The sequence below is a fragment of the Pituophis catenifer genome, unplaced genomic scaffold (assembly GCF_029215685.1).
Source record: "Pituophis catenifer annectens isolate HBS135680 unplaced genomic scaffold, rPitCat1.0.hap2 SCAF_12, whole genome shotgun sequence".
In the NCBI taxonomy this organism is placed as follows: Eukaryota; Metazoa; Chordata; class Lepidosauria; order Squamata; family Colubridae; genus Pituophis; species Pituophis catenifer.
The window spans coordinates 24088796-24115821 of NW_027256892.1; the positions used below are offsets into that span (position 1 = coordinate 24088796).

At 46.9% G+C, this 27026-nt stretch overlaps 1 protein-coding gene across 1 annotated transcript; it reads right to left on the minus strand.

Moving 5' to 3' along the window:
- Positions 1 to 1503: 1503 nt before the first annotated feature.
- On the minus strand, positions 1504 to 24306 carry OAF (out at first homolog). The gene is made up of 4 exons (XM_070952531.1): positions 24005 to 24306; positions 5363 to 5497; positions 4121 to 4301; positions 1504 to 1778 (listed from the first exon to the last, which is right to left on the minus strand). The coding sequence occupies exons 1-4, from the start codon at positions 24239 to 24241 to the stop codon at positions 1504 to 1506; spliced, it is 828 nt and encodes a 275-aa protein (XP_070808632.1). The 5' UTR covers positions 24242 to 24306.
- Positions 24307 to 27026: the final 2720 nt, after the last annotated feature.

Consider the following 27026-nt stretch of genomic DNA (forward strand, 5'->3'; position numbering starts at 1 on the left):
CCGGTTCCAGCGAATAGGTAGTAAAAAATGCTTTAAAAAAGTAAAAAAAAAAAAAAACTTGGCCACGCTCACCCAGTCATATGACCCACCACCACCAAGCCACACCCACCAAGCCATGTCCACAGAACTGATAGCAATAATTTTTTCCATTTCACCACTGGCTTCTTCGATGGGTCTTCAAAGGATGCTACTTTCAGTCTTAACTGAGGGACAAAGAGCCAGGTGTGAACTGACCGTATGCAACATCACACTTCTGCTGCTTTCCCATATTGTATCTGGGTATCTCGTCCATTTCTGTAACCCAAACATTCTGCTACTTTTTCTGCAATATTTGGGGCATTCATACTTGGACATATTGTGGCTCCCCTTAGTTTAATATTCTCTCTCTCTCTCTCTCTCACACACACACACACACACTGCATTGCTCTGTCCAATCACAATTTTGTGGGAGAGGAGGTACAGAAAGAGATTAGAAAGTAAGCATTTGACTTTCCAATCAGAAGAAATTGGAACGTTTCTTCTGGGGATGTCCTGGCTAGGAAGGGCTTAGGGATCCCTCTTTAAAATGGATCTGATTGTCTGCAATCTTCGGTCCCTGGAAGTGAGGTGGGTACAATCTCTTATTAAGGCAGAGTGATGAGGGATTGGCACCCTTAAGAAGCCAGAGATCTACATTCCCACCTCCTCTGGCATTAAGGAGCCAATTGAAACCAAGAGTTGGGCTCGGTGATCCACCCAGATGATTACGCAGCATATCTACATCAGAGGCATTTTGGCAAACTGCAGTCGTCAAAGCTGCCCAGGGATGGCATAATCCCTTGGATACTGGTCACTGGAAGCACATGGCATAGTGGTAACTGACAGTCGGTTGTAGGAGACAGGCGTCCTACAGCCTTCTCGAATAATCTCTTATTCTTGCATAAAATAATGTAGGATATCAGTGTGATGTCCTTCCAGATTCTGACGTCATCATGGCTTTAAGTTTCCTCCTTCTGGGGGCTCCAGGTAGCAACTGTAGAACATTCTGGAAGCTCACGAGCTTTGTCCGGAAGATCCTCTATCCATTCTGCTACCTACTTGGTGTCTAATCCTTTCTAGGAGGTTGTCCAGGAAGGACATCTATCCCCTTTGTCTTCATTTTTTTAAAAAAAACAAAAAAGCAGGCACAAATCTCATTGTGGTCAAGAAGCTTCAAAAGTCAAGTCAAGATGGAGAACAGTCTTCATTTTGTTGTTCTCCATCTTTTGACAACATTACATTGATTGTAGTCTCTGCCTGTAAATCTGAAGATGCCTCCTTCTACAGGCGAAGATGGAGAGACTCACTCCAAAATATGCTTAGGAGGCATCTCACAGGGGTTCTCCCTCCCTCCCTCCATGCCGTACCCCTTCCTTTTTTCAGTCGCAGGTGGCCACCTTGGTAGTCCTACCCAGAGCTCCAGGAAGGAAGGTTGAAGACAAGTTGTCCCAGTCCAAAAAACAAGATGGCTGCTCAGCTGTCCTGCTAAGTCTCTTCATCCCACAGGCAGAGCTGCTTCTGGGGCACGTAGTAATCAAAACTGTAGGCCTTCTGGCAGCTGCGGATGCCACACTTGTAAGAGGTTGTCTTTCCAGCTGCATCTCGGCTCTTGCAATACTTCAGCATGCAGGGATACCACTCAATGTTCAAGGCGTAGCTGCAGATGCAAGGTTTCCAACGGTCTGTGCAGACCCGGCAATGTTGCAGGCCAGGTAGGTCGGCAGACTGAGGCAGGACCTCAAACATGGAGCCGTCCACCCCTGCAGGAGAGACAGGCAGAAGAGAGGGGAAAAAAAGGGTCAATTCCTCTAGTTAGGTCCTTCTTGTCAGATTATTCATGAACTGGCAGAGACATGGTATCAAGGTCAGTCAATGAATAGGCACAGCAACTAAATCAGCCAAATGGGAGCTGAGACAGACTGGAGCCAGGGTGTGTCTTAGTCTGCAGCTTCTGAGTCTGTGCTGAGAAACGAAACTGAAACCAGTGTGTGTGTGTGCTTGTCTGCTCTGCTGAAATGAAACTAACTGTTCTCTCCTGCCTTGTGTTCTGCCTGTAACTTTTACCACATTGAAAGAACTCTGCTATTGGTATTGTAAAATTTACTTCATGTTATTATGTATATAAAAAGAAGTGAATGAATCCCGCTGAATCAGTTATCTGTGTGTGCTTCTTGTTTTTTTTTTTTTTTTTTAATTTGATTTATATGCCGCCCTTCTCCGAAGACTCAGGGCGGCTTACAATGCGCTCAGCAATAGCCTTCATCTTTTTGTATATTTATACAAAGTCAGCTTATTGCCCCCACAAACTGGGTCCTCATTTCACCTACCTTAGAAAGGATGGAAGGCTGAGTCAACCTTGAGCCTTGGCGAGATTCGAACCCTGCAGTAATTGCAGGCAGCTGGTCTTAAGCAGCTTAATAACAGGGTGCCTTAAACCCCTGTACTACCAAGGCTCTTTGATTTGATTTTTGCAAGAAACTCTGACACATCTTCCACCAGAAGTCCTCCTTTTCTCATTAACTATTCTGTCCTTCTCCTGCAGAAGCTGGGAAGTGCCTTCACCAGACTCCTCTCGCTACTAATTGTATGCCTGAACTGCAGAAAATCTCACTCCAAAGTTAGGCTGTTCCATCCTCGAAATGGACCAGCAATATTATTCTGGAATGGTCCAGCCTCAAATGGACACCAGATCTATTTCTGCTGGCAAAACATTCAGAATGGGGCTTTTTCACCTGGGCTTTTTGGTTTTTCTTGGAAGACGTTTCGCTTCTCATCCAAGATGCTTCTTCAGCTCTGACTTTCACTTCTCCATCCAAGCTTCTTGGATGAGAAGTGAAACGTCTTCCAAGAAAAACCAGAAAGTCCAAGTTGCCTCTTGAAAAAAAGCATCTTTAAGGACAACCATGACCTGGATGACTGAGAATCTCCATAGATCTTCAGAATGGCCTGTTTTACAGTCAGGTGGCTTCCTAAATGGAACATTTGCACACTTAATCCTTAAGGAAAGCTCACCTATTTCCACGAAAGCTTTGAATTAGCCCTTCTATCCTAACCCTTCAGTTGAGGTTCATCTCCCATTTTCCATACCTACAAAGCAGTATTTGTGTCAGCGTCTCAGCGCTGACATAGAAAAGGGAGATAAGCCCTGAACTTTTGCCTGCTGAATCCCTTTGAAGCCTGGTCTCCGTGGAAATGAAGAGGGGGGGAACATTCCTGTGAAATGACAAGACAAGAAGTCAGGAGAGTGACTTGGAAGATAGCCAATGAGAAGCAGATAATTGGGGATCGGAAAGGGAGGGATTGGGGGGCAAAAGATCAGTCTTGTCCGCATCGAGTCGTGATCCAGTTGCTGTGCTCGAATAAAGAGAAGATTTCCTTAAAGATTGGCAGTTTGGAAATTCATTTATTTTGAGATAGCATCGAAGTCTGACAATTTGTTTCAAAAGGGAAAATATAGCAGACAATCAAATATTTGATTGTCAGCTGGCATTGAGCCACGGTGGCGCAGTGGTTAGAGTGCAGTACTGCAGGCTACTTCTACTGACTGCCGGCTGCCTGAAATTCGGCAGTTCGAATCACACCAGGCTCAAGGTTGACTCAGCCTTCCGTCCTTCCGAGGTCGGTAAAATGAGGACGCAGATTGTTGGGGGCAAGAGGCTCACTCTGTAAACTGCTTAGAGAGGACTGTAAAAGCACTGTGAAATGGTATATAAGTGCTATTGTTATCTTCCTTCCTTCCTTCCTTCCTTCCTTCCTTCCTTCCTTCCTTCTTTCCTTCCTTCCTTCCTTCCTTCCTCCCTTCCCTTCCCTTCCCTTCACAGTGGTTAGAATGCAATATTGCAGGCTAACTCTGCCAACTGCCATCAGTTTGATCCTGATGGGCTCAAGGTTGACTCAGCCTTCCATCCTTCCGAGCTGGGTAAAATGAGGACCCTGATTGTAGAGGGCAAGATGCTGACTATGTAAACCGCTTAGAGAGGACTGTAAAGCACTGTGAAGCGGTATATAAGTCTAAGTGCTGTTGCTATTATCCCCGTGCGGGAGGCATTACGAGATGGAGGGACCATCAACTCCGTCTCCTGACGGTTGAAGTGCCTCCTACCTTTCTCCATCCAGAACTTCACATCTTCTTCTCGGCTGTAGATGGTCTCCTTGGCCTCCGAACAGATGTTGTAGATGTGAGAGCTCAACTGGGCCCCTTTGCTGAAGTTGACAGCTACATCCATGCTGAGGTGCTCGAGTGCACGGACCTCCTCCGCCTGCCGCACCGTCTGTGGGTTTTTCTGGCAAAGAGAAAAAAAAAATGGAGGGACATCAGCGTTTCCATTCCTGATATCGATCTTAAACTTGGTGGCTGATGATCCTTGTTTTCTTGCAGATGTTTCATGACCCAACTAGGTAACGTTATCAGTGCTAGAGGGGAGTGCCACAGACACAAACCCCACTCCCTTCTAGCACTGATGATGTTATCTACTTGGGTAATGAAACGTCTTCTTGAGAAAAAACAACAAGCTCAGAGTTTCACCATGGACTTCACAATCCAACCCTGAGCTACAAATATTCTCTTCAATCAGATAATTAACTTTATTTTTTTCCTGTCACCAGATGACGAGGGATTGGGGTCCTAACTTAACTAAACAAGAATTTTGGATCACTTCATTCATTTCTGCCCTCCGTTTTTGCAGGACTTTCAAATAGAAAAACCAGGGGAAAGAATGGCAAAAATTGTTTTAAAGGCGAATGGAGGGGGAACGTTTCATTTGAATTAAAAACATGAGATGGCTAAGATTTTTTTTCCCCCAAATGACCCATAAGATGCTCTCTTCCTAAGGTGGCTCTTTTTACAGAGGCTGTTTTTTTTTCCCCTGTACCGATGATGTTGGATGATGCAACTTTGCAAAACGACCCAAGTCATTCCAGGAAGTTTCGCAGAGAAGGCGAGAGAGCCTTCCCGAAGGATTCGTTACCCATTGGAAGCACAAGATGCATTTTAAACATCACAAGAATAATAAAAGGAACTTCCAACGTCCACTGAAAACATTTTTTCCTAAAAGGAAAAAGATGCATGTCGATCAAACATTTGCTTTGGGATCCACCAGAGGGCCCCTATTCTTATACCTCCTCATTTACAAATATGAATAACCAGACTGATTTGTCATAAATAAATAAATTAAAAAAAAAAAAGGAAATGGTGACAAACAGTCAGGCCTGGAGACAGCTTGACACATCTTTGTTTCTGCGGAAACCTGACTAAGAGATCCAGAGAATAACAAGGAACGCAGACTGTGGGTTGAAAAGGAAATTAATCTCAGCCAAGTTGCGGACACTCATGCAACCTTCTTACCTGTCGTAGTTTGGCCATGGACTCGCTGGGAATGATTTCGTTGCGATGCAACCTGGTGACAAAGCAAAGAGCTTGGAACTGGCTCTGTCCCCGTTCCAATTCCCCGAGGATCAGGGCTCGGAAGATCTTCACCTCCTACGAGAGGAAAAAAAAACAAAAAACACACCGATAAGTTTTTGGATTCAGGAGACAAGGGAAGCCAAGCGCTTTGACCCGCCTCAAGGTTTTTCCCATCGTGGCAGTGAAGAAGCCGGCGTGGAAATCTGGACTGTTATGTAGCATGGAAAAATGCCAGGTGGCGATCCTATCCCAGAAACCCATTTGCCAAACTTGGCATCTGACGAGAGCCTAAGAGGAAGCTGGCAACTGGTGCTTCTTCCTTTTGGGCTTTCTGGCCAAGAGGAGTCTACCTGCAGCTGTAGCAGGAAGTAGCTGGTAGATGAACAGGACAAGTTACTGCTAAATGAAAGGAAGGGAGGGAGGGAGGGAGGGGAGGAAGGAAAGAAAGAAGAAAGAAAGAAAGAGAAGAAAGAGAGAGAGAGAGAGAGAGAGAAAGAAAGAAAGAAAGAAAGAAAGAAAGAAAGAAAGAAAGAAAGAAAGAAAGAAAGAAAGAAAGAAAGAAAGAAGGCTGATGGATAGGAGGAAGGAAGGAAGGGTAAATGATTAATAGGAGGAAGGAAGGAAGAAAGAAAGAAAGAAAGAAGGCTGATGGATAGGATGAAGGAAGGAAGGAAAGGTAAATGATTAATAGGAGGAAGGAAGGAAAGAATAAAGAAAGAAAGAATGCTGATGGATAGGAGGAAGGAAGGAAGAGTAAATGATTAATAGGAGGAAAGGAAGGAAGGAAGGAAGGAAGGAAGGAAGGAAGGAAGGAAGGAAGGAAGGAAGGAAGAAAGGCTGATAGATAGAAGGAAGGAAGGACGAATAAATGATTAATGGAAGGAAGGAAGAAAGGAAGGAAAGAAGGCTGATGGATAGAAGGAAGGAAGGAATGGTAAATGATTAATAGGAGGAAGGAAGGAAGGAAGGAAGGAAGGAAGGAAGGAAGGAAGGAAGGAAGGAAGGAAGGAAGGAAGGAAGGAAGGGACTATGATGGAAGAAAAGAAAAATAAATGTAATTTCCCCTTGCCTGGACTTCCTCACTCAACCCTGAAAGACACCGTCAAACACAACGCAAAGTCACAACATTAATTTTTTTAAAATAAATAAATAAAATAAAATTTTCCCCCAAACACCAATTAAACCAAAGCAAAGTCTCTGGAACTGTCAGCCCTTCAATTTTTCTGTTTCTTCCTCCAGCTCTGGGTTTGCCAGACTGCAAGGCAAGAAAGAAATCTCAAAAGTGAACGAAGCTTTGCTCCCTCTGATGTCCACGAGAGCCCCATCATGACAACAAGCCCTTGCGTTGTGTTATGATGACACGTCCTTTCTCAGCTGTTGCATCCCTCACAAATTCAGACTCTCGGGCGCTTGACTTGTCCCAGGCCAGTGATTCGGAATCTAGTAGACCTCTCTACCTGCTATCTTGTACATCAGAGGTCTTCAAACTTGGCAGCTTTAAGACTTGTGGACTTCAACTCCCAGGAATTCTCCAGCCAGCTGGCTGGAGAATTCTGGGAGTTGAAGTCCACAAGTCTTAAAGCTGCCAAGTTTGAAGACCTCTGTTGTACATGTTTGAACAAACAAATAAATAAATAAATAAATAAATAAATAAATAAATAAATAAATAAATAAACCCTCCTCAACGTTGACTAAGCCCTTCCTGGAGATGAATCCTCCTCCCTTCCAGACATTTGTGTCCCAGGGATGAGTCACTGCCTCCGTTCCCGTCAATCGCTCCAAGGAGCCACACAAAAGAGGAAACATCTGGACACCTCGCAGCTGAGATCTGGCAGGCTTGAAGAAGAGACGCGGGGAAGCCAAGAGCTTCCAAGAGACACACTCACCCAAAAGACCCACAAAGCTCCCTCTGGCGAGCTAAGCTGAAAAAAAAGGCAACATGGATGAACCACCGAGTCCTACGCTTGCAACTTTTCACTCAGTCTCTCCATTCTAGGAAAACTCGTCCTTGTCCCGTTTCTGCAGGTAGTCCTCGACTTACGACAGTTCTCTTAGTGACCGTTCGAAGGTACAACTTTGGCAATCCACGGGGAAGCCAGATTCACTTAACAACCAAGTTGCTAACTGCAGTGTCTCACCTTAACAATTGTGGCAAGGAAGGTGGCAAACTGGAGCAAAACTCACCTAACAAATGTCTCACTTAGCGACATAAATTTAGGGCTCAATTGTGGCCCTACGTCGTACGGACAACCTGTGCTTTCCTGCTAGACCCGGTGGCCCCTGAAGTCCCATGTGGGTGGAAGACTTCAGGGAGGAAACGTTGCGTTAACACACCGCTGTGGAAATTTGGAGCTTAGCCCTCTATTCAATTCTGGTATTTCCAGGAAGGGAGAGAAATCATATTCAGGGACTGCCAATCTTCTCCGGGAACGTCCTCCGGAGACACCACAGGCCTGCATTGCAAGGGAGGCCTGGATGCAGTGAAACAAAGCTCAACAGACAACGCTACACTCTGCCTTTTTCCACCCCACCCTCCTAGGATATCTACAGGCAGTGCTTGACTTCCAAAGCATTTGTTTAGCAAACAATAAAGAAAAAAAAATATTTGCAGCTCAGGGGGTTGAGGTGAAGGGGTCCTTGGGGCTCTCTGAGCCTTGGTGGTTTCCTTGAAGATGTTTCATGACCCAGCTTGGTAACATTATCAGTGCTAGAAGGGAGTGGGGTTGAGAGGAGAAGGAGGAGATCTGTAGGATCCTTGGTGCTCTCTGAGGTTGGTGGTTTCCTTGAAGACGTTTCATGACCCAGCTTGGTAACATTATCAGTGCTAGAAGGGAGTGGGGTTGAGAGGAGGAGGAGGAGGAGGAGGAGGAGGAGGAGGAGGAGGAGGAGGAGGAGGAGGAGGAGGAAGAGGAAGAAGAGATATGTGGGATCCTTGGTGGTCTCTGAGCTTGGTGGTTTCCTTGTAGAGGTTTCATGACCCAACTAGGGTAGCATCATCAGTGCTAGAAGGGAGGGGAGTTTACAGAAAGGAGGAGGAGGAGGAGGAGGAGGAGGAGGAGGAGGAGGAGGAGGAGGAGGAGGAGGAGGAGGAGGTGGTGGTGGTGGAGGAGGAGGAGGAGGAGGAGGAGGAGGAAGAGATCTGTGGGATCCTTGCTGCTCTCTCTGAGTTTGGTGGTTTTCTTGCAGAATTTCATTACCCAACTAGGTAGCATCATCAGTGCTAGAACGGAGGGGAGTTTACAGAGAGGAGGAGGAGGAGGAGGAGGAGGAGGAGGAGGAGGAGGAGGAGGAGGAGGAGGAGGAGGAGGAGGAGGAGGAGGAGGAGGAAGAGGAGATGGTGAAAATCCAGACTCCGACTAGCAAGTCATGTCCTGCAAGAGACTGTAACTTTGGTGCGCACACACAGACAAATAACTACGCCACTCCTCTTTTTACACAGAGTTATAATTCTGCAATCCTAATTGCACGTTTCGGAATCAAAGCTTGCCCGCTCTTTAGCTGGGATGGGCACATCAACCCCAAACCTGGAAGCGAAAGTCCGGCTTTTCCAACTGAGCCTTCCGTTCCTTCGCTTGGAAAGAATTTGCAGCAGCAACCTAATTCCATCTGACATGTGTCAGGAAGGATGAAGCGCAGTGAACGTACAATATGGGGGGGGGGAAGTTTCTCTGCTTGTCCTCACCCCTCCCGACAGATGTCCCAGGCTGATAATTGATCAATTGGGAATGCAATCAAATCATAATTGGATGTCTTCCCCCCTTCCTCCCCCAGTGGGTATTTCTGATGGACAAGTGGTCCCTTATTAAGTCACAGTCACAGACATGCTCAAAAGAGGCTGCTTTCCAAGCAAACAAGTATAAAAAATTAGGCGCACACAGTACCTAAGGAAATAAGGAAGTCAGCCACTAAAAAAAAAAATGAATAAATGGAAGCATTTGTTGGAATGTTAAAAAGCTCAGCTCAGTGGCGCTTTTGCACTTTTTTTAAAAAAATTTTTGATTTATATGCCGCCCTTCTCCGGAGACTCAGGGCGGCTTACAATGTGTTAAGCAATAGCCTTCATACTTTTGTGTATTTATACAAAGTCCGCTTATTGCCCCCACAAACTGGGTCCTCATTTCACCTACCTTAGAAAGGATGGAAGGCTGAGTCAACCTTGAGCCTGGTAAAATTCGAACCTGCAGTAATTGCAGGCAGCTGTGTTAATAACAGGGTGCTTTAGACCACTGTACTACCAAGGCCCCTTATCGGAGTTCACCAGGAAACCCTGGTTAGTTTGGGAAGTTGAAAAAAAAAAAACTTGGAAGAAGGAAATAGGTAGATAAGTGTTTCGCTGGCTGGGGAATTCCGGGAGTTAACGTCCATGCAGCTCAACATTGTCAAGGTGGAGAAACACTGCTCCACCACTAAGAGAGATGCATGGACCTATCGCTGAAGTCTGAAATGGTGTAGGGCCATGATGGCGAATCGATGGCACGAGCGCCACCGATGGCACCCAGAGCCCTCTCTGCAGGCACGCAGGCCGTCACCCAGCTCAACTCCACCCCGCATGTGTGTGCACCTCCCACCAGCAGGCTAAAACCATTAGCGTTGCCCATACAGCTGTCAAGAGTCCCGTCTGATCCAAGAGCACCTCATTAATCCTTCAAAGAGGACTTAAGGGGAGGGGGAACCCCCATGTGTCTGATATTTCTGGTGTCTCTCCCATGTTCAAGATGTCGTTGAAGGTTCCACCAAAAGTGAGATCCAGAGAGTGCATGGAAAGCCCTTTGCTAATGTCTTGTAAATGAACTGGTGCAATTTAATCCTGAAAAATCTAGAAAGAATGCAGAGAAGAGCAACTAAGATGATTAGGGGACTGGAGGCTAAAACGTATGAAGAACGGTTGCAGGAACTGGGTATGTCTAGTTTAATGAAGAGAAGGACTAGGGGAGACATGATAGCAGTCTTCCAGTATCTCAGGGGCTGCCCCAAAGAAGAAGGAGTCAAGCTATTCTCCAAAGCACCTGAAGGCAGGAGAAGAAGCAATGGGTGGAAACTAAGCAAGGAGAGAAGCAACCTAGAACGAAGGAGAAACTTCCTAACAATGAGAACAATCAATCAATGGAACAACTTGCCTTCAGAAGTGGTCATCATTCCATCACTGGAGGCTTTTAAGAAGAGACTGGATAGCTGTTTGTCTGGAATGGTATAAGCCAGGTTTCCTGCCTAAGCAGGGGGTTGGACTAGAAGACCTCCAAGGGCCCTTCCAACTCTGCTATTCTAAACCTCCAATCCTCGCGAGAAGACCAAGAGCAGAGAGTGAAGAAGACAATCTGCTTCTCCCACCCGGCGCTAATGTCCCTGAGGATTGCTTGAAACTATTCTTGCCTTAAAAGGACAAGGAAGGATCCGTAAAATGTGTCCCTTTTGGATCCCTCACATATATGAAGGACATGACATTCTCCTTCCTCCCCCTCTCCATGGGACATGCCTCCTTTCCCACCCGCTGTGACTCTGCTTTCTTTGCACTGCCAAAAGTGGGGGGTGGGATCCATGCGGCATGGCCAACCAACCCAATTTTAAATATTTACAGATTTCTCTGCGTGTGGAGAGATTTATAGGCTGCAGGCATCTGGGCTGGTCCTGGAGTAAACAGGAAGGCTGCAGAGAAATTCTTTGCATGTGGGTGGCTGCTAGCATCTTGTGGAACATGTGTGTCTTTGTGTGTGTCTGTGTGTGTGGGAGAGGCCAGGAGCATCACAATAATCCAGAAGGAAGGTATATTACTGGGAAAAAAAATACGATAAAGGGAAAATATATATAAGATTACATGTCTTGACAGCAGCGAGAATTGTATTTGCACAACACTGGGAAAATGAGGAAACTCCTACCGATGAGAATATAATTAAAAAAAAAAAATTAGACTGTGTGGAAATGGATAGGTTAACGCTAAAGATAAAGGATAAAGAAGACACAAAATATTTCTTAACATAGGATTTGTTCTAGATATTAGAGGTATAAATTAGAAGCTGGAAGAATGCCACTATGTACATGTAAATAATATTATTTTTATTATTATTATGCATATGTAAATTGACCCAGACAATACACTGTTGACTAAGCACTTAAAGGTAAAGGTTCCCTTTGCACATATGTGTTAGTCGTTCCTGACTCTAGGGGGCGGTGCTCCTCTCCGTTTCAAAGCCGAAGAGCCAGCGCTGTTCGAAGACGTCTCCGTGGTCATGTGGCCGGCATGACTCAATGCCAAAGGCGCACGGAACGCTGTTCCCTTCCCACCAAAGGTGGTCCCTATTTTTCTACTTGCATTTTTTTACGTGCTTTCGAACTGCTAGGTTGGCAGAAGCTGGGACAAATCACGGGAGCTCACCCCGTTACGTGGCGCTAGGGATTCGAACCGCTGAACTGCTGACCTTTCGATCAACAAGCTCAGTGTCTTAGCCACTGAGCCACTGCGTCCCTGTATGCAGGGGGTAGAGCTTATATTAGGCACAAACGGAAAAAGCATGTTAGGGCTTATTTTCGGGATAGGTCTTATTTTCAGGGAAACAGGATACTCGTTTGCAAAGAGGGAAAAAACAACCATCGATACCGCGGAACTAAGCGGCTCACAGCTTCGCATCCGGCGGGAATTCAGATTCGGCCACAGAGAGCAGTTTATGCAAGTTAGGAACGAGGATAAGTGGAAGATTGCACAAATGGGTGTCTAATTTTTACCCTCTGGGTTTTTCAACTTAGCAGTATATATGTGTGTGCATTTTGGTGAATGAAGTCAGAAAGATTTCGAACATGCTTGCAAAAGGGTGCGTGGGCGTGTACAAGGTCTCAGAGAGACAGAATAAAATGTATTTCGCGTGGGCAGAATAGGAATCAACTCCATCCTAAGGGCTACTTAGTAAGCAGATTAAATTCCCTGCCATATTATATAGGTAGTCCTTGATTTAACAATCACAGCTGGAACGAGAATTCCCACCGTTAAGCAAAGCAGCTCTTAAGGGAGCCGTGTCCAATTTTACAACCTTTTCGCTGCAGCTGTTAAGTTTAGAATTTAGAATAACAGAGTTGGAAGGGACCTTGGAGGTCTTCTAGACCAACCCCCTGCTTAGACAGGAAACCCTACACCTAATCGTTAAGTGAATCCAGCTCTTCCACACCCCCCCCCCCAATTGAATTGTGTGGTCAGAAGCCAACTGGGAAAGGTTACAAATGACGATCGTAGAATCCTGGGTTGTTGCAACCATCGTAAATACATGCTGGTTAACAAGCGCCCAAATTCTGATCACATGACTGGGGGGGGGGACATGGTCATAAGTATGAGGATTGGTCATCAGTCCCTTTTTTCAGTGCTGCTGTGACTTTGAATGGTCACTAAATGAAGGGTTATAAATTAACAACTATCTTTTAGGCAGGGGGTTCGCAGGGGTTCGGGAGAACCTCTAGCTAAAATTCTGTGCTGTTCGGAGAACCCGCAAATCCCACTCCTGGCTGACCCCACCCACCCCACCCTGCCCCTCCCAGGGGTCCCCACGTGACCGGTGTCAGCACCTCAGCACTGACATAGAAAGGGAGATAAGCCCTGAACTTTTGCCTGCTAAATCCCTTTGAAGCCTGGTCTCCGTGGAAATGAAGAGGGGGGGGGGAACATTCCTGTGAAATGATGAGACAAGAAGTCAGGAGAGTGACTTGGAAGATAGCCAATGAGAAGCAGATAATTGGGGATCGGAAAGGGAGGGATTGGGGGGGCAAAAGGTCAGTCTTGTCCGCATCGAGTCAGGATCAGATGGTTGTGCTCGAATAAAGAGAAGATTTCTTAAAGATTGGCAGTTTGGAAATTCATTTATTTCGAGATAGCATCGAAGTCTGACAACCTGTTTTGGATGCAGGCAAGTGCAGGGCATGCACAGAGGCTCAGGGAGAGCGAAAAATGGGCCTACTGGAAATTCGGGAAGGCCTGTTTCCGGCCTCCAGAGGGCCTCCGGAGCCTGGGGAGGGTTAAAACACCTCCCCCCCATCGTGGTGCAGAAGGGCAACTAGGCCACGCCTACCCAGCAACCGGGCAGAGAAGCCCTTACGAAAATTTTTGAAGCCGACCTCTGTGTAGAGATGTTTTGCATGAAAGTTGCCATAGAACCATAATTTCAACAAGCAACATTTTTTGTTTGTTTGTTTGTTTTTGCTTTGGCTTTCTGGTTCCCTGGAACACCTCATTTCCCAAAGGTTTTTTTTTTTCCATGTTTCCACCTCTTCAGAAAGATGTGCTTAATTAAAATGCAAGCCCTCGAAGGAACCGCTGCAGGGTAACAAAAGCTACATTTTTTTCCCCCCAAAGTGCAGAGGGCAACAGGAAACCCAGCGTTTAATAGCCTCGTGATAAATCCGCTAATGTTTAACGTGGCTGAGATATTCCTGCGGAGAGAGACGGCCTTACAACGTCCAGAGTACATTCCGAGTACAATGTTTAGAAGGCCTCCATCTTTTGGGAAAAGGCCAGGAATTCGGGAACGTCAAAATAAGTCTTTGAAAAAAACGGAACTGGCTTGGTATTGTCAATTCTTTGGGGTGAGGAGTCTGCGGTTGTCCGGGGGAAGTGAGGTGGACAGAAACCTGGTTGATATCAGAAACGGGTAAGCAGGGAATGGCCTGATTAATACTTACATGGAAAGATGGATAGATAGATAGATAGATAGATAGATAGATAGATAGATAGATAGATAGATAGATACCGTGTTTCCCAAAAATAAGACCTTGTTTTATATTTTGAACCCTGCAAAAAGTGCTTGGCCTTATTGCCATGCGCTCAAAAGCCCGACTGGACTTATTATCAGGGGATGTTTTATTTTGGGGCAAACAGGGTAGATGATAGATTGATAGAATGATAGAATGATAGATAGATAGATAGATAGAGAGATAGATAGATAGATAGATAGATAGATAGATAGACGATAGCAATAGCAATAGCACTTAGACTTATATACAGCTTCACAGTGCTTTACAGCCCTCTCTAAGCAGTTTACAGGGTCAGCATATTTGCTCCCAACAATCTGGGTCCTCATTTTACTGACCTCAGAAGGATGGCAGGCTGAGTCAACTTTGAGCTGGTCAGGATCGAACTGCTAAACTGCAGGCAGCCGGCAGTTAGCAGAAGTAGCCTGCAGTATTGCAATCTAACCACTGTGCCACCACAGCTCTAACCCTAACCCTAATTCTAACCCTGATGATAGATAGATAGATAGATAGATAGATAGATAGATAGATAGATAGATGGTGGATAGATAGATAGATAGATGTTAGATGATTGATGGATGGATGGATGGATGGATGGATGGGTGGATGGATGGATGGATGGATAGATAGATGATATAGAGATAGATGATAGATGGATGGATGGATGGATAGATAGATAGATGATAGAGATATAGAGAGATAGATGATAGATGGATGGATGGATAGATGGATGGATAGATAGATGATAGAGATATAGAGAGATACTGTAGATGATAGATGGATGGATGGATGGATGGATAGACAGAGAGATAGACAGATAGACAGATAGATGATAGAGATATAGAGAGATAGATGATGGATGGATGGATGGATGGATGGATGGATGGATAGAGAGAGAGAGAGAGAGATTTTTTTTGGATTGTACTCTTTCTGTACTGAATAAAATCTAAAATCTAAAATTCAAAATCCATCTGACCCTAACCCTAACCCAAATCCATCAGATGGATTTATTCATTGTTACCCTCTTTCTGTGTGATTGCCCCACCCAAGGAGCACTGCAGGGACCTTCCCTTTTAGCAGCCATCCGAAGTTGAGCGGTGAAAAGCTGCTGTTCTGTTTACACCCACCTAACTCAACAAAGAACAATCGCTTGTGTTTAACAAGTAGTGCCAGCCACAGGTCTCCGGGAAACTCGCCCAATCTACCTCCACAATCTGTTCCCAGGCGTGAGATACTCGAGGGTGGACGAGTCCACTCCACTTTCACTTTCTGTCTTCAGCAGCTTCTCAACGATGAAGCGGGTTCCACCGTTGAAGCCGGCCATAAATAGCCACCCTTGTTATGGATGTGGTTGCCCACTGGGCCTAAGGAATCGGGGATGGCCGGTGGCCAAGCCACCTGAATTTTGATCCCGTCATCACGGGAATGCTGCAATGCTCGTAAGTAAGAGGAGCAGTCGTAAGTCTTTTTCTTCAATGCTGTTGTAACAATTGCTGAAGGACCGATAGTAAGTCGAAGTCAGCAGAAAGTTCCTCGAATAACTAAACATAATATTTGACAGCATCCTGTCAATTCACACCATTAGACTAAGCTCTGGCTTGTTTTTAACCCTGACTTGTTGAAAGAAGTGGATGTTTTCTGCAACCACATCCCGGGTGTTCAAAGCCCTTTATGCTCGTCACTCTTGTCTAAATGGTATCTTCGAGCATCCTGATGCCTATCACTGGTATTGCCAGCGGATGTAGTTAAAATCCCGTGCCAACTGGGAATTCCTACACCTGAAGTCAAACCATTTGGAGAAAGGGCAGTTATCTTGGGGGTTCCCTGTAACAAACTTCATTCCACCTATCTTGGGATAGTTTTTTAGGGGGGTCCTTTCAAGGCACCTTGGATAATATACAGAATAACAGAATTGGAAGGGACCTTGTAGATCATCTAGTCCAAGCAGGAGACCCTACACCCTTTCTAACAGTTGACAGTCCAGTCTCTTCTTGAAAGTCTCAAGTGATGAAGCTCCCACAACTTCCAAAGGCAACTTCTGTCTCATGGGTTGATTGTTCTCACCGTCAGGAAATTCCTCCTTATTTCCAGGTTGAATCTCTCCTTGCTCAGTTTCCATCCATGATTCCTTGTCTGGTTGCTTTGGAAAATAGCTTGACCCCCTTCCTCTGTGTGGCAGCCCCTCAAATATTGGAAGACTGCTCTCATGTCTCCCCTGGTCCTTCTCTTCTCTTCACTAGAGTAGCCATGCCCAGTTCCTGCAACCGTTCATCGTATGTTTTGCCTCCATTCTCCACATCATCCTGCTTGCTCTTCTCTCTCTTCTCTGCACTCTTTCTAGAGTCTCAACCTCTTTTTCATAGTGTGGTGACCAAAACTGGATGCAGTATTTCTAGGTGTGGTCTTACTAAGGCTTTATATCTGCAGTGTTGTGTAGAACCATCCAAACTGTTGCGCGTTGCACAAAGATTAATCCCAGCGGAGGCCTTAGGCTAAAAAAATGCAGGAAAGTGTGACCCCGTGCTTTGGAATTTTAACTACCACTCAAGAGACAGTTTCTACATTTCCCGGCACTTCAGCTGGGGTGTATTAAGGGGAGGGGGGGTTTGTTTCTCTCTTCTCCAGATGAATGGAGAATTGCGAGCCCAACGCAATGTAAACAGAGACCGAAAATCTCAGGATGTTTTCAGACATTCTTTCACTTTCCCTGCTTTGACTCAGACCCACCCCCATAAAAAGAGCAAACTTCTACCTAACAATCCACCGGCCTTCTTCATTTCATGGAGTTGGGAAATGTATTATTTATTTATTGGATTTTAATCCTGTCTTTATTGTTTTATAAGTAACTCAAGGTGGTGAGCATACATAATTCTCTTCCCTCCTATTTTCCCCACAACAATAATCCTGTGAGGTAGGTTGGGCTGAGTTGCCTTTCACACCTAACGTAGGACTAGAACTCACTGTCTCATCATCTCCTGGCGATTGGCCCAAAGTCATCCAGTTGGCTTTCATGCCTAAGACAGGACTAGAACTCACTGTCTCCTGGTGATTGGCCCAAAGTCACCTAGCTAGCTTTCATGACTAAGACAGGACTAGAACTCACTGTCTCCTGGTGACTGGCCCAAAGTCACCTAACTAGCTTTCATGTCTAAGACAGGACTAGAATTCATTGTCTCCTGGTGATTGGCCCAAAGTCACCTAACTAGCTTTCATGTCTAAGACAGGACTAGAATTCACTGTCTCCTGGTGACTGGCCCAAAGTCACCTAACTAGCTTTCATGTCTAAGACAGGACTAGAATTCACTGTCTCCTGGTGATTGGCCCAAAGTCACCTAACTAGCTTTCATGTCTAAGACAGGACTAGAATTCACTGTCTCCTGGTGACTGGCCCAAAGTCACCTAACTAGCTTTCATGTCTAAGACAGGACTAGAATTCACTGTCTCCTGGTGACTGGCCCAAAGTCACCTAACTAGCTTTCATGTCTAAGACAGGACTAGAATTCACTGTCTCCTGGTGATTGGCCCAAAGTCACCTAACTAGCTTTCATGATTAAGACAGGACTAGAACTCACTGTCTCCTGGTGACTGGCCCAAAGTCACCTAACTAGCTTTCATGACTAAGTCAGGACTAGAACTCACTGTCTCCTGGTGAGCGGCCCAAAGTTACCTAGCTGGCTTTCATGCCTAAAGTAGAACTAGAACTCCCAAACTCCAGGCGATTGTCCCAAAGTCACCTAGCTGGCTTTCATGCCTAAAGGCAAGATCAGAACTCACCTTTCCAGTGGACACCCTTTATCTACCTCTCTTTTCAAGGAAGGGTGCCTCTTTGTCTGTCTGTTTGTGTGCATAATGCTAATCAAGGGACTGGTTACCCCAGCCTGGATTGCTGGCTGGGAACCACAGGCATTGTAGTCTCATCACATCTGCCTAGCACAAGGTCAGGGAATTCAGCTCAGCTCAATCCTGACCAGTCGGGAAGTGGCTTCAGGTGTTTTTAACCTGGAAGTTGGGTGTAGAATTTTTCCAAAAGCAAAAATTTTATTCTTTTCCATTAAGAGTCGGTCCTTCTACTACAGGTTTCCCATGACTTAAGTAAGAGAATTAACCGCTTACAGTCGGAGGAAGGGCCCCGTCTGCGTGCAGTGAGCAAATAAACAGGGCTTTAGGGACAGAGATAAGAATTGCTAACTGATTGTTGTATTTTCCAACCGTCTCTCTCTCTGTGTTTCAAAGAGCAGATTAACTGGGAAAATGTTCTATATCTGCATGGCTCTCTTGAAAAGTGCCTTTTTTAAAAAAATATTCTTATCACCTCTTCCAGGAAAGGGAGGAGGAGGAGGAGGAGGAGGAGGAGGAGGAGGAGGAGGAGGAGGAGAAAAAACGATAATACTGAAGTAATTAATGATTCGTCACGGGGCAGCTGATTCTCAACATCGTGAGAATCGTGGTTAAGATGCACTCAGTCCTTAACGTGGTTCAACAATGTTAGAAAAGAGTGTTTTCTTTGCTTCAAAGGCCTTCTTCCCGTCGGCTCCACATTCTTCTCATCACCTTGCGGGATTTCTGTAGGTATCCCTCAGCCCCGAGTTGCTTTCCCGGATGATTCCTAGGATGCGTCAGTCCCAAAATCAATGGCGCTTCGAAGCTGGCGCATCCGTGCTGTGGAATTCAAGACAGTTGTGTGTGCAAACTATGGGGGGGGGGTCAGGAATGGAAATATGAAACATCTGGAAAGGCTACGACTTCCCCAGTTCTTCCCAAAGGCGCCCTTCCCCTTTTTGGTCTCTCTGCTGAAAGTCAAGATTTGGGGTGTTTCCTCAAGCTTGAATAAAGGCCTTATAGAAGTCGGGGAAAACCGTTATGGTCACCAGATCTTCAGAAGACCTATTCCATCTCTGATTTGGCCATGCTCTCTGGGGCAGTTTGGGAAGAGCATAATGTCTACCCACAACAGCCTGTCTCAAGAAGAGCGTCTTCTAGATAGCTTGGACTTCAAATCCCAGAATTCCTAGCTTGGATGGACATGCTAGAGATGGAGCGAATGGAAATACAACACATGGTAATACCCTTGTGTATTAAGGGGCAGCTTATACTCTTTAATGGGGAGGTAGTGGCTCAGTGGCTAAGAGGCTGAGCTGTCGATCGAAAGGTCGGCAGTTCAGCGGTTCAAATCCCTAGTGCCGCGTAACAGGGTGAGCTCCCGTGACTTGTCCCAGCTTCTGCCAACCTAGCAGTTCGAAAGCACGTAAAAAAATGCAAGTAGAAAAATAGGGACCACCTTTGGTGGGAAGGGAACAGCGTTCCGTGCGCCTTTGGCGTTGAGTCATGCTGACCACATGACCACGGAGACGTCTTCGGACAGCGCTGGCTCTTCGGCTTTGAAACGGAGATGAGCACCGCCCCCTAGAGTCGGGAATGAGTAGCACATATGTGCGAGGGGAACGTTTACCTTTATACCCTTTAATAACACGGTCAGAAAAGGGTCTGATTTGTCTGCACCATAGACTAGCAAGGTTCTCCTTTTCCAATGGCCAATTTATGCTAGACTTCATATTTTTGATTTAGTCTTTATCCTAATTGGCTCTGCAGTCATAGGGACTAGCTTCCTTTTGGCTACTTTGGTACCTGTCCTCTTATAGATTAATCCCTGGGTATGGTGGAGGATGAGGGATGATCACCTAAATTCTTCTCCAGTGTTCATAGTGCATCACAGGAGGTGCAAATGGAATATGAGTTTTTCTCAAGATTGCCTCATCAAGAATTGGGTCCTTCCTTCCTTCCATTTTTTCTTCCTTCCATTTTCCTTCCTTCCTTCCATTTTTCTTCCATTTTCCTTTCTTCCTTCTTTCCATTTTCCTTCCTTGCTTTCTTCCTCCTTTTTTCCTTCCTTCTTTCTTTCCATTTTTCTTCCTTTCATTTTTCTTCCTTCCTTCCTTCCTTCCTTCCTTCCTTCCTTCCTTCCTTCCTTCCTTCCTTCCATTTTTTCTTCCTTCCATTTTCCTTCCTTCCTTCTTTCTTTCCATTTTCCTTCCTTCCTTCTTTTCATTTTTTCTTCCTTCCATTTTCCTTCCTTCCTTCGTTTCTTACTCACTCACTCACTCCTCCCTCCCTCCCTCCCTCTCCTCTTTTAGAAGTTGCTTTGCAGGTAACAAAAAAATGAGAAAAACTTTCTCAAGACCCCTCCCCCCTTCTGTAAAGAAAGAGAAAGTGTGTGGGAGGGGAAGGGAAGGGGAAGGGTAGAGGCCAGGGCACATCAAAGTTTGCCCTGACACAAATTCTTCCTGAATAGTAATTTCTCCACATTTTGCTACTTAGTAAGATCTCACCAGGATCTTCCTCCAACCTCCTCCTCCCACAAGGACCTTTGTTCTTGGCTCTAAAAGACAGAAGTCACCTCCTGCTTAAATCCAAAAACGGAACCCCAAATGTCGTATCCGAACTCACTTTTGCCTTAATGGGTGTGTCCTCAGGCACTTTGTCCTTCGTCGCAAATCAACTTCTGGCCAGAGGTTAAGGCCATAAAAAAAATAAAGGGAACAACTCAGTGCTTAAAGAGTTACTACAGGACGTTTTCATGAGAGACTGAAGAACAAGGAAAAGAGGAAGAAAAACCAACCATGTGATTCCTTATGAGGAGTTCAGATGAAGCTGCCACAACTTCCGAAGGCAACTTCTGTTCCATTGGTTGATTGTTCTCACTGTCAGGAAATTTCTCCTTATTTCCAGGTTGAATCTCTCCTTGTTCAGCTTCCATCCATTGTTCCTTGTCTGGCCTTCAGGTTCTTTGGAAAATAGCTTGACCCCCTCCTCTCTGTGGCAGCCCCTCAAATATTGGAAGAAGTTATCCTGTCTCCCCTGGTCCTTCTCTTCACTGGACCAGCCATGCCCAGTTCCTGTAACCGTTCATCGTATGTTTGAGTCTTCAGTCCCCTCATCATCTTTGTTGCTCTTCTCTGCACTCTTTCTAGAGTCTCAACCTCTTTTTTATAGTGTGTCAGTTGCCAAGTGTCTGAATTTTGATCATCTGACCACGGGGATATTTCAATGGTCGTAGGCGTGAAAAACAGCCCTAAATTACCTTTTTCAACGCTGCTGTAACTCCAAATGGTCCCTAAACGAACTGTTGTAACTTGAGGACTACATATACAAATATATTCAACCAGGGGCCATGTCTATCTTAGCAAAAGTGGGGAGAACTTAAACCACTCTGTAAAGCCTTAGTAAGACCACACCTAGAATACTGCATCCAGTTTTGGTTACCACGCTATAAAAAAGATTGTAGAAAAAGTGCAGAGAAGAGCAACCAGGATGGTGAGGGGACTGGAGGATAAAACATACGAGGAACGGTTGCAGGAACTGGGCCTGGCTAGTCTAGTGAAGAGAAGGACCAGGGGAGACAGGATAGCAGTCTTCCAATATTTGAGGGGCTGCCACAGAGAGGAAGGGGGTCAAGCTATTCTCCAAAGCAACCGAAGGCCAGACAAGGAATAATGGATGGAAACTGATTGAGGAGAGATTCAAACTAGAAATAAGGAGGAATTTTCTGACAGTGAGAACAATCAACCGATGGAACAGAAGTTGCCTTCGGAAGTTGTGGGAGCTTCATCCCTGGAAGTTTTCAAGAAAAGACTGGACTGCCATCTGTCAGAAATGGGGTAGGCTCTCCTGCTTGGGCAGGGAGTTGGACTAAATGACCTACAAAGTCCCTTCCAACTCTGTTAATCTGTCTGTCTTGGCGAGAGGTCTTTAAGGCAATGCCGTCAAGGGCAGGATGATGCCTCCAGATCAGGGATCCCCAAACTTGGCAGCTTTAAGACTGGTGGACTTCAACTCCCAGAATTCTCCAGCCAGCACTGGAGCAACACTGCTGGCTGGAGAATTCTGGGAGTTGAAGTCCACCAGTCTTAAAGCCGCCAAGTTGGAAAGCTGCCAAACCTTAAAGCTGCCAAGTTTGAAGACCTCTCTGCTCAAGTGATGGGATTCAGCCGGTTCGCTCCACTTGGGGCGAACCGGTTGTTAACCTTCTGAGCAGTTTGGTGAACTGGTTGTTGGAAGAAATCATTAGGGCAGAGAACCGGTTGTTAAATTACTTGAATCCCACCACTGGCTGAATCCCATCACTGCCCGGAGTGCCAAGGGCAGTGATGGGATTCAGCCGGTTCGCACCACTTCGGGAGAACCGGTTGTTAACCTTCTGAGCAGTTTGGTGAACTGGTTGTTGGAAGAAATCATTAGGGCAGAGAACCGGTTGTTAAATTATTAGAATCCCACCACTGCCTCTGCTCTCGATCTTGGTGGGACTTTACTCAGAGGGCTAGCCCCATAACTGACAAGGGAGGCTTCTGGGAACTTGACCCCCTTGAACTGAAGGAACCAGAAGAAGCATGCAGATTTGGGGTTGGGCTGCATAAGCCTATTGCCCAAGAGTGGTTTATGGTTTTCCCGATTCCCAGAGTCCAGCCCAGCTATCTCGGCTTCTGGCTGCGGTTACTGCAACATGTGACTCAAGTTAATTAGGCAGATATACCTCCAGGCGACTCCCATGTCCTAAACTGTCTGATGTCCCAACTTTTTTTTAAAGAGAACACAAGATATGGGAGCCATGCAGAGGGTTTTTTTTTTTTAAAAAAAAATATTTCATTTTTAAAATGAAACTTTTGAAGCTTGCTTGTGAAGCCGACTGCAAAAGGGAGAAAAATGCTGTGATCTAAGCAGATCTGAAAGTCGAAGATGCAATTTTGGAAGAAGCCTGGAGGCTGGGAGGGAGGAGGAGGAGGAGAGGAGGAGGAGGAGGAGGAGGAGGGAATCTCCCTGTCAGCCAGTTGAGTTTTCTCAACGGGGATGGTGTGGCAAAGGAAGCATGAGAACAGGGGGGAAATGGGAAGATTAAAAAAAACGGCTCAGCCTGGAAAGAGAGACAATTTGCAAAGTTCCAGCGGCTCTTTTGATGCCAAACGTGGGAAGAACATCAGAGCAACTTTGCTTTTCTTGAAGGAAAGGCCCTCCCCGCCCCACTTCTCTCCCCCACCCCCCACTCTTCCTCTTCCACGTCTGGAAGTCCCCATTTGTGCAAAAAACGACCCATCCGGGATCCCAGCCTATCGATTCCTCTTTCCCAGACTCTCCACAAACTGCAGCGCAGGGACTCAAACCCCACCGGTGCGAGTTGCCTTCCCACAACCTGGCAAATTCAGGGTTTATCGTTCCTGGGGCGAAGTCGAGAGACCCAAGCTGAGCTCGTCGATCAGAAAGCTTGTCGGCAGTTCGGCGGTTCGAATCCCTAGTACTGGTCTCCTGTGTGAGCAGAGGGTTGGACTAGATGACCTCTAAAGTCCCTTCCAACTCTGTTACTGTCTCTTGTCTCTCTGACCCCCCCCATACACACCCCCAAAGCCCAAACGGAAGAAGAAACCACGTTTTAGTCCCGGCCGGGGTGCTTTGCAGCCAAGCTAGTCTCTTTTCAGCCTAAGCCTACCTCGCAGGGTTGTTAGGAGCATCGCACGCAGGAGGAGAAAAACGACCCCGCCCGGATCCCTCTTCCTGGATGAAAAGCTAAAACTGAACCAAGCAGCTTTTTTCCCCCCCCTTTACCGGGGAGTAAAAGGGGAGGTAACCCCACTTCTTCCCGCTGGCTCCCCGTTACTTGAATGGGAAACCTCCAATTCCTCCCTCTCCCTCCCCCACCCCAGGGCGTCTGGGACCCCCCTCCAGCCCCGCCCCTCTTTCCCAGCCCCCGCCCCCTTGCCTTTTCTAGGTGGCTCAGTGGCTAAGACGCTGAGTTCGAATCCCTAGTATACCGTGAGCAGGGGAGTGGACTAGATGACCTCCGAGGACCCTTCCAACTCCGTTGCTGTTTACCTGCTTGAAGTCGGCAGCCAGGGTGACGAGGGTCCCGTCGCTCTTGCGGAGCTCCAGGCTGACGCTGTCGGCGCCGCTGTCCGCCTGCAGGCTCTCCTCCGTCACCTGCCCGTCGGGGAGCCGCACTCGAACCCGCAGCTCCGTCGGCGCCCCCGCCGCCCCGCTCAGCCCCAGCAGCAGCCAGCAGAGGAACGGGGCGACCAGCCGACCCTCCCCGCCGCCGACCCGAGAGAGCATCCCCGGCCGGAGCGCACAACAAGGCGGCTCTGGGCAGCCAGAGGACGGGACTCGAACGCTGCTCCTCCGGCCGCCGCAGCTTAGAGGGGAGGAAAAAAAAAAAAAAAAAACTTTTCCCAAAGTTTCTGGCTTGCCGGCGGGGCTGGGCAGGAGGGAAGGCGGGCCGCTCTGGAGACCCGCCCGGGCTGCGGAGGAGACCCGCCTCCTTCGGCTCCCAGCTGCGGAGCTCCCCCCCACTCCAGTCCCCTTCTCGGGGAGCCCCTGGCCCCTTTTCCCCGCTTCTCCCCTTAAGGAGCGCAGCCCTTAAAACAGTAGGCGACCCTCGGCTGGGCCGGAGAGAGGTGGGAGCTGCAAGGGGGTCGCCCCGGAGCTGGAGAGAATACCCGCCCTCGCCTCTTGGGGAGGAGGGGAGAGCAGAGTTGGGAAGGGAGGGGAGGGGGGCTTCCCACGTGGCGCTCAGCCTGCGTGGAGTTTGGGGTGGGGGTCTTTTCTTTTTCTTTGCAGGGTGGGCTTGCTTTCACCAGGCACCAGGCGCTCTGCATCCCGGTTTTTTTCTCTTGCCAGCCTGCGTGGCTGGAAAAGTTGGGGTGGGGGTGGGTGGGTGGGGAAGGGGAGGGGAGGGGCGGTGGTGTGAACTGTAGGAAACGGGCGGAGCGTGGACGCCCCCCACCCCCAGTTTCTAGGAAGGAAGAAGAGATGCCTTTCTCTTTCATTCAAGCCATTCTGGGTCTGTTGCTCCCTTCTTTTTTTTTAGTGGGGAGTGGGATTCCCGCTGGCTAACCGGAAGCAGGAGAGAGAGAGAGAGAGGAGGGGATCCGTTTGTTTCTCCGGGAACCGTAAGAAACAGAAGTTGACAAAACTTCAACTTAGGACCAGTTTGGCTCCCGGGAAAAAAAAAAGGAAAAAAGGAGTGAGATGAACTAGGAAAAGCCCCTGGTTGAATTGTCCTCAATTTGGATGGGGGGCGGATGCTCCCAATGGGGAAGCCGTTGGTTTGTCTTGGAGAGCTGGCTAGGTGGCTCGGTGGCTAAGACGCTGAGCTTGTGGATCAGAAAAGTTGGCAGTTCTGTGGTTGGAATCCCTAATACAGGTCTCCTGCGGGAGCAAGGGGCACTGGTGAAATCTAAAATTTGTTACTATCGGTTCTGTGGGCGGGGCTTGGTGTATGTGGGGGTGGCCAATTTTTTTTTTTACTTTTAAAACCATTTTTTCTACATTTTCTACATGTGTAAAAAAATGCTTTCAAAAGGCTCTGACAATCCCAGCTGAGTTGCCTGATCGGCAGAGGCTTTTTTTTCTTTTAAATGCCTCTCTGCCGATCAGGCAACTCAGCTTAGATCGTCAGAGGCTTTTGAAAGCATTTTTTTTACAACCTCTTCCAGGTTGTAAGAAAAAATGCTTTTAAAAGCCTTTGATGATCCCAGCTGAGCCGCCCGAACATCAGAGGCTTTTTTTAAAAAAAAACTTTTAAAAACATTTTTTCGGCTGAAGAGGTTGTAGAAAAAATGCTTTTAAAAGTAAAAAAAAAAAAAAAGCCTCCGATGATCCTGCGACTCAGCTGAGCATGGTGGGGGGGGGGGTGCAGGGATTGTTGCTACCGGTTCTCCGAACCACCCGCCGTCATCACTACCGGATCGGGCAATCCGGTCCGAACCAGGAGCATTTCACCCCCTGCTTGATTGTTGTTGTGTTTTTTTGCAGACGTTTCCTGACCCAACTAGGTCACATCATCAGGGCTAAGAGGAATGGGCTTTCAGCTTGAGATTTCTCTCGCTGCTTCCAAGAAGCTCTTGAGGGACAAATCCTGCTTTCTGCAGAGAACAGGAAGAGGGATGCTTCTGGGAGCCCAAACGACCTTGTTCCTTGACACCCTTTTCAAACTTGGTTAGCATTTGATAGAAGGTTTGATAGTATTCCTCTCAAACCAGAATGTTGGTTGGGTGATGGGCTCTGCTCTCACGACCATCTAGAATGGCCTTAATCTGACTTTTGGTGCTGGGTTGAGATCAGTGGTGAAATCCAAATTTTTTTACTACCAGTTCCGTGGGCGTGGCTTGGTGGGCGTGGCAGGGGAAGGATACTGCAAAATCTCCATTCCTTCCACACTCCAGTGGAAGGTTACTGCAAAATCCTCATTTCCTCCCAATCAGCTGGGACTCGGGAGGCAGAGAGTAGATGCGGGCGGGGCCAGTCAGAATGTTTACTACCGGTTCTCCGAACTACTCAAAATTTCCGCTACCGGTTCTCCGAAACCCACCTCCGATTCAAAGTAACAGTAAAGTTATTCTCTCTATCTACTGGGTGAACAGACTTGAGTTATGGTGCGAACCCAGTAAGAAAGGATCAATTTAGCAGCTAAATTAAGCATGTTTAGGAACAAAATCTCTGAAATGATGGATTATTTCCCTTCCGGCTCTCGGTTACACAAACATCAAGGCAACCACGATCAGCTGGGACTCGGGAGGCAGAGAGTAGATGGGGGCGGGGCCAGTCAGAAGTTTTACTACCGGTTCTCCGAACTACTCAAAATTTCCGCTACTAGTCAGTGGTGGGTGTGGCTTGGTGGGCGTGGCATGGCTTGGTGGGCATGGCAGGGGAAGGATACTGTAAAATCTCCATTCCTTCCACACTCCAGGGGAAGGTTACTGCAAAATCCCCATTCCCTCCCGATCAGCTGGGACTCGGGAGGCAGAGAATAGATGGGGGCCGGGCCAGTCAGAATTTTTACTACCGGTTCTCCGAACTACTCAAAATTTCCGCTACCGGTTCTTCAGAACTGGTCAGA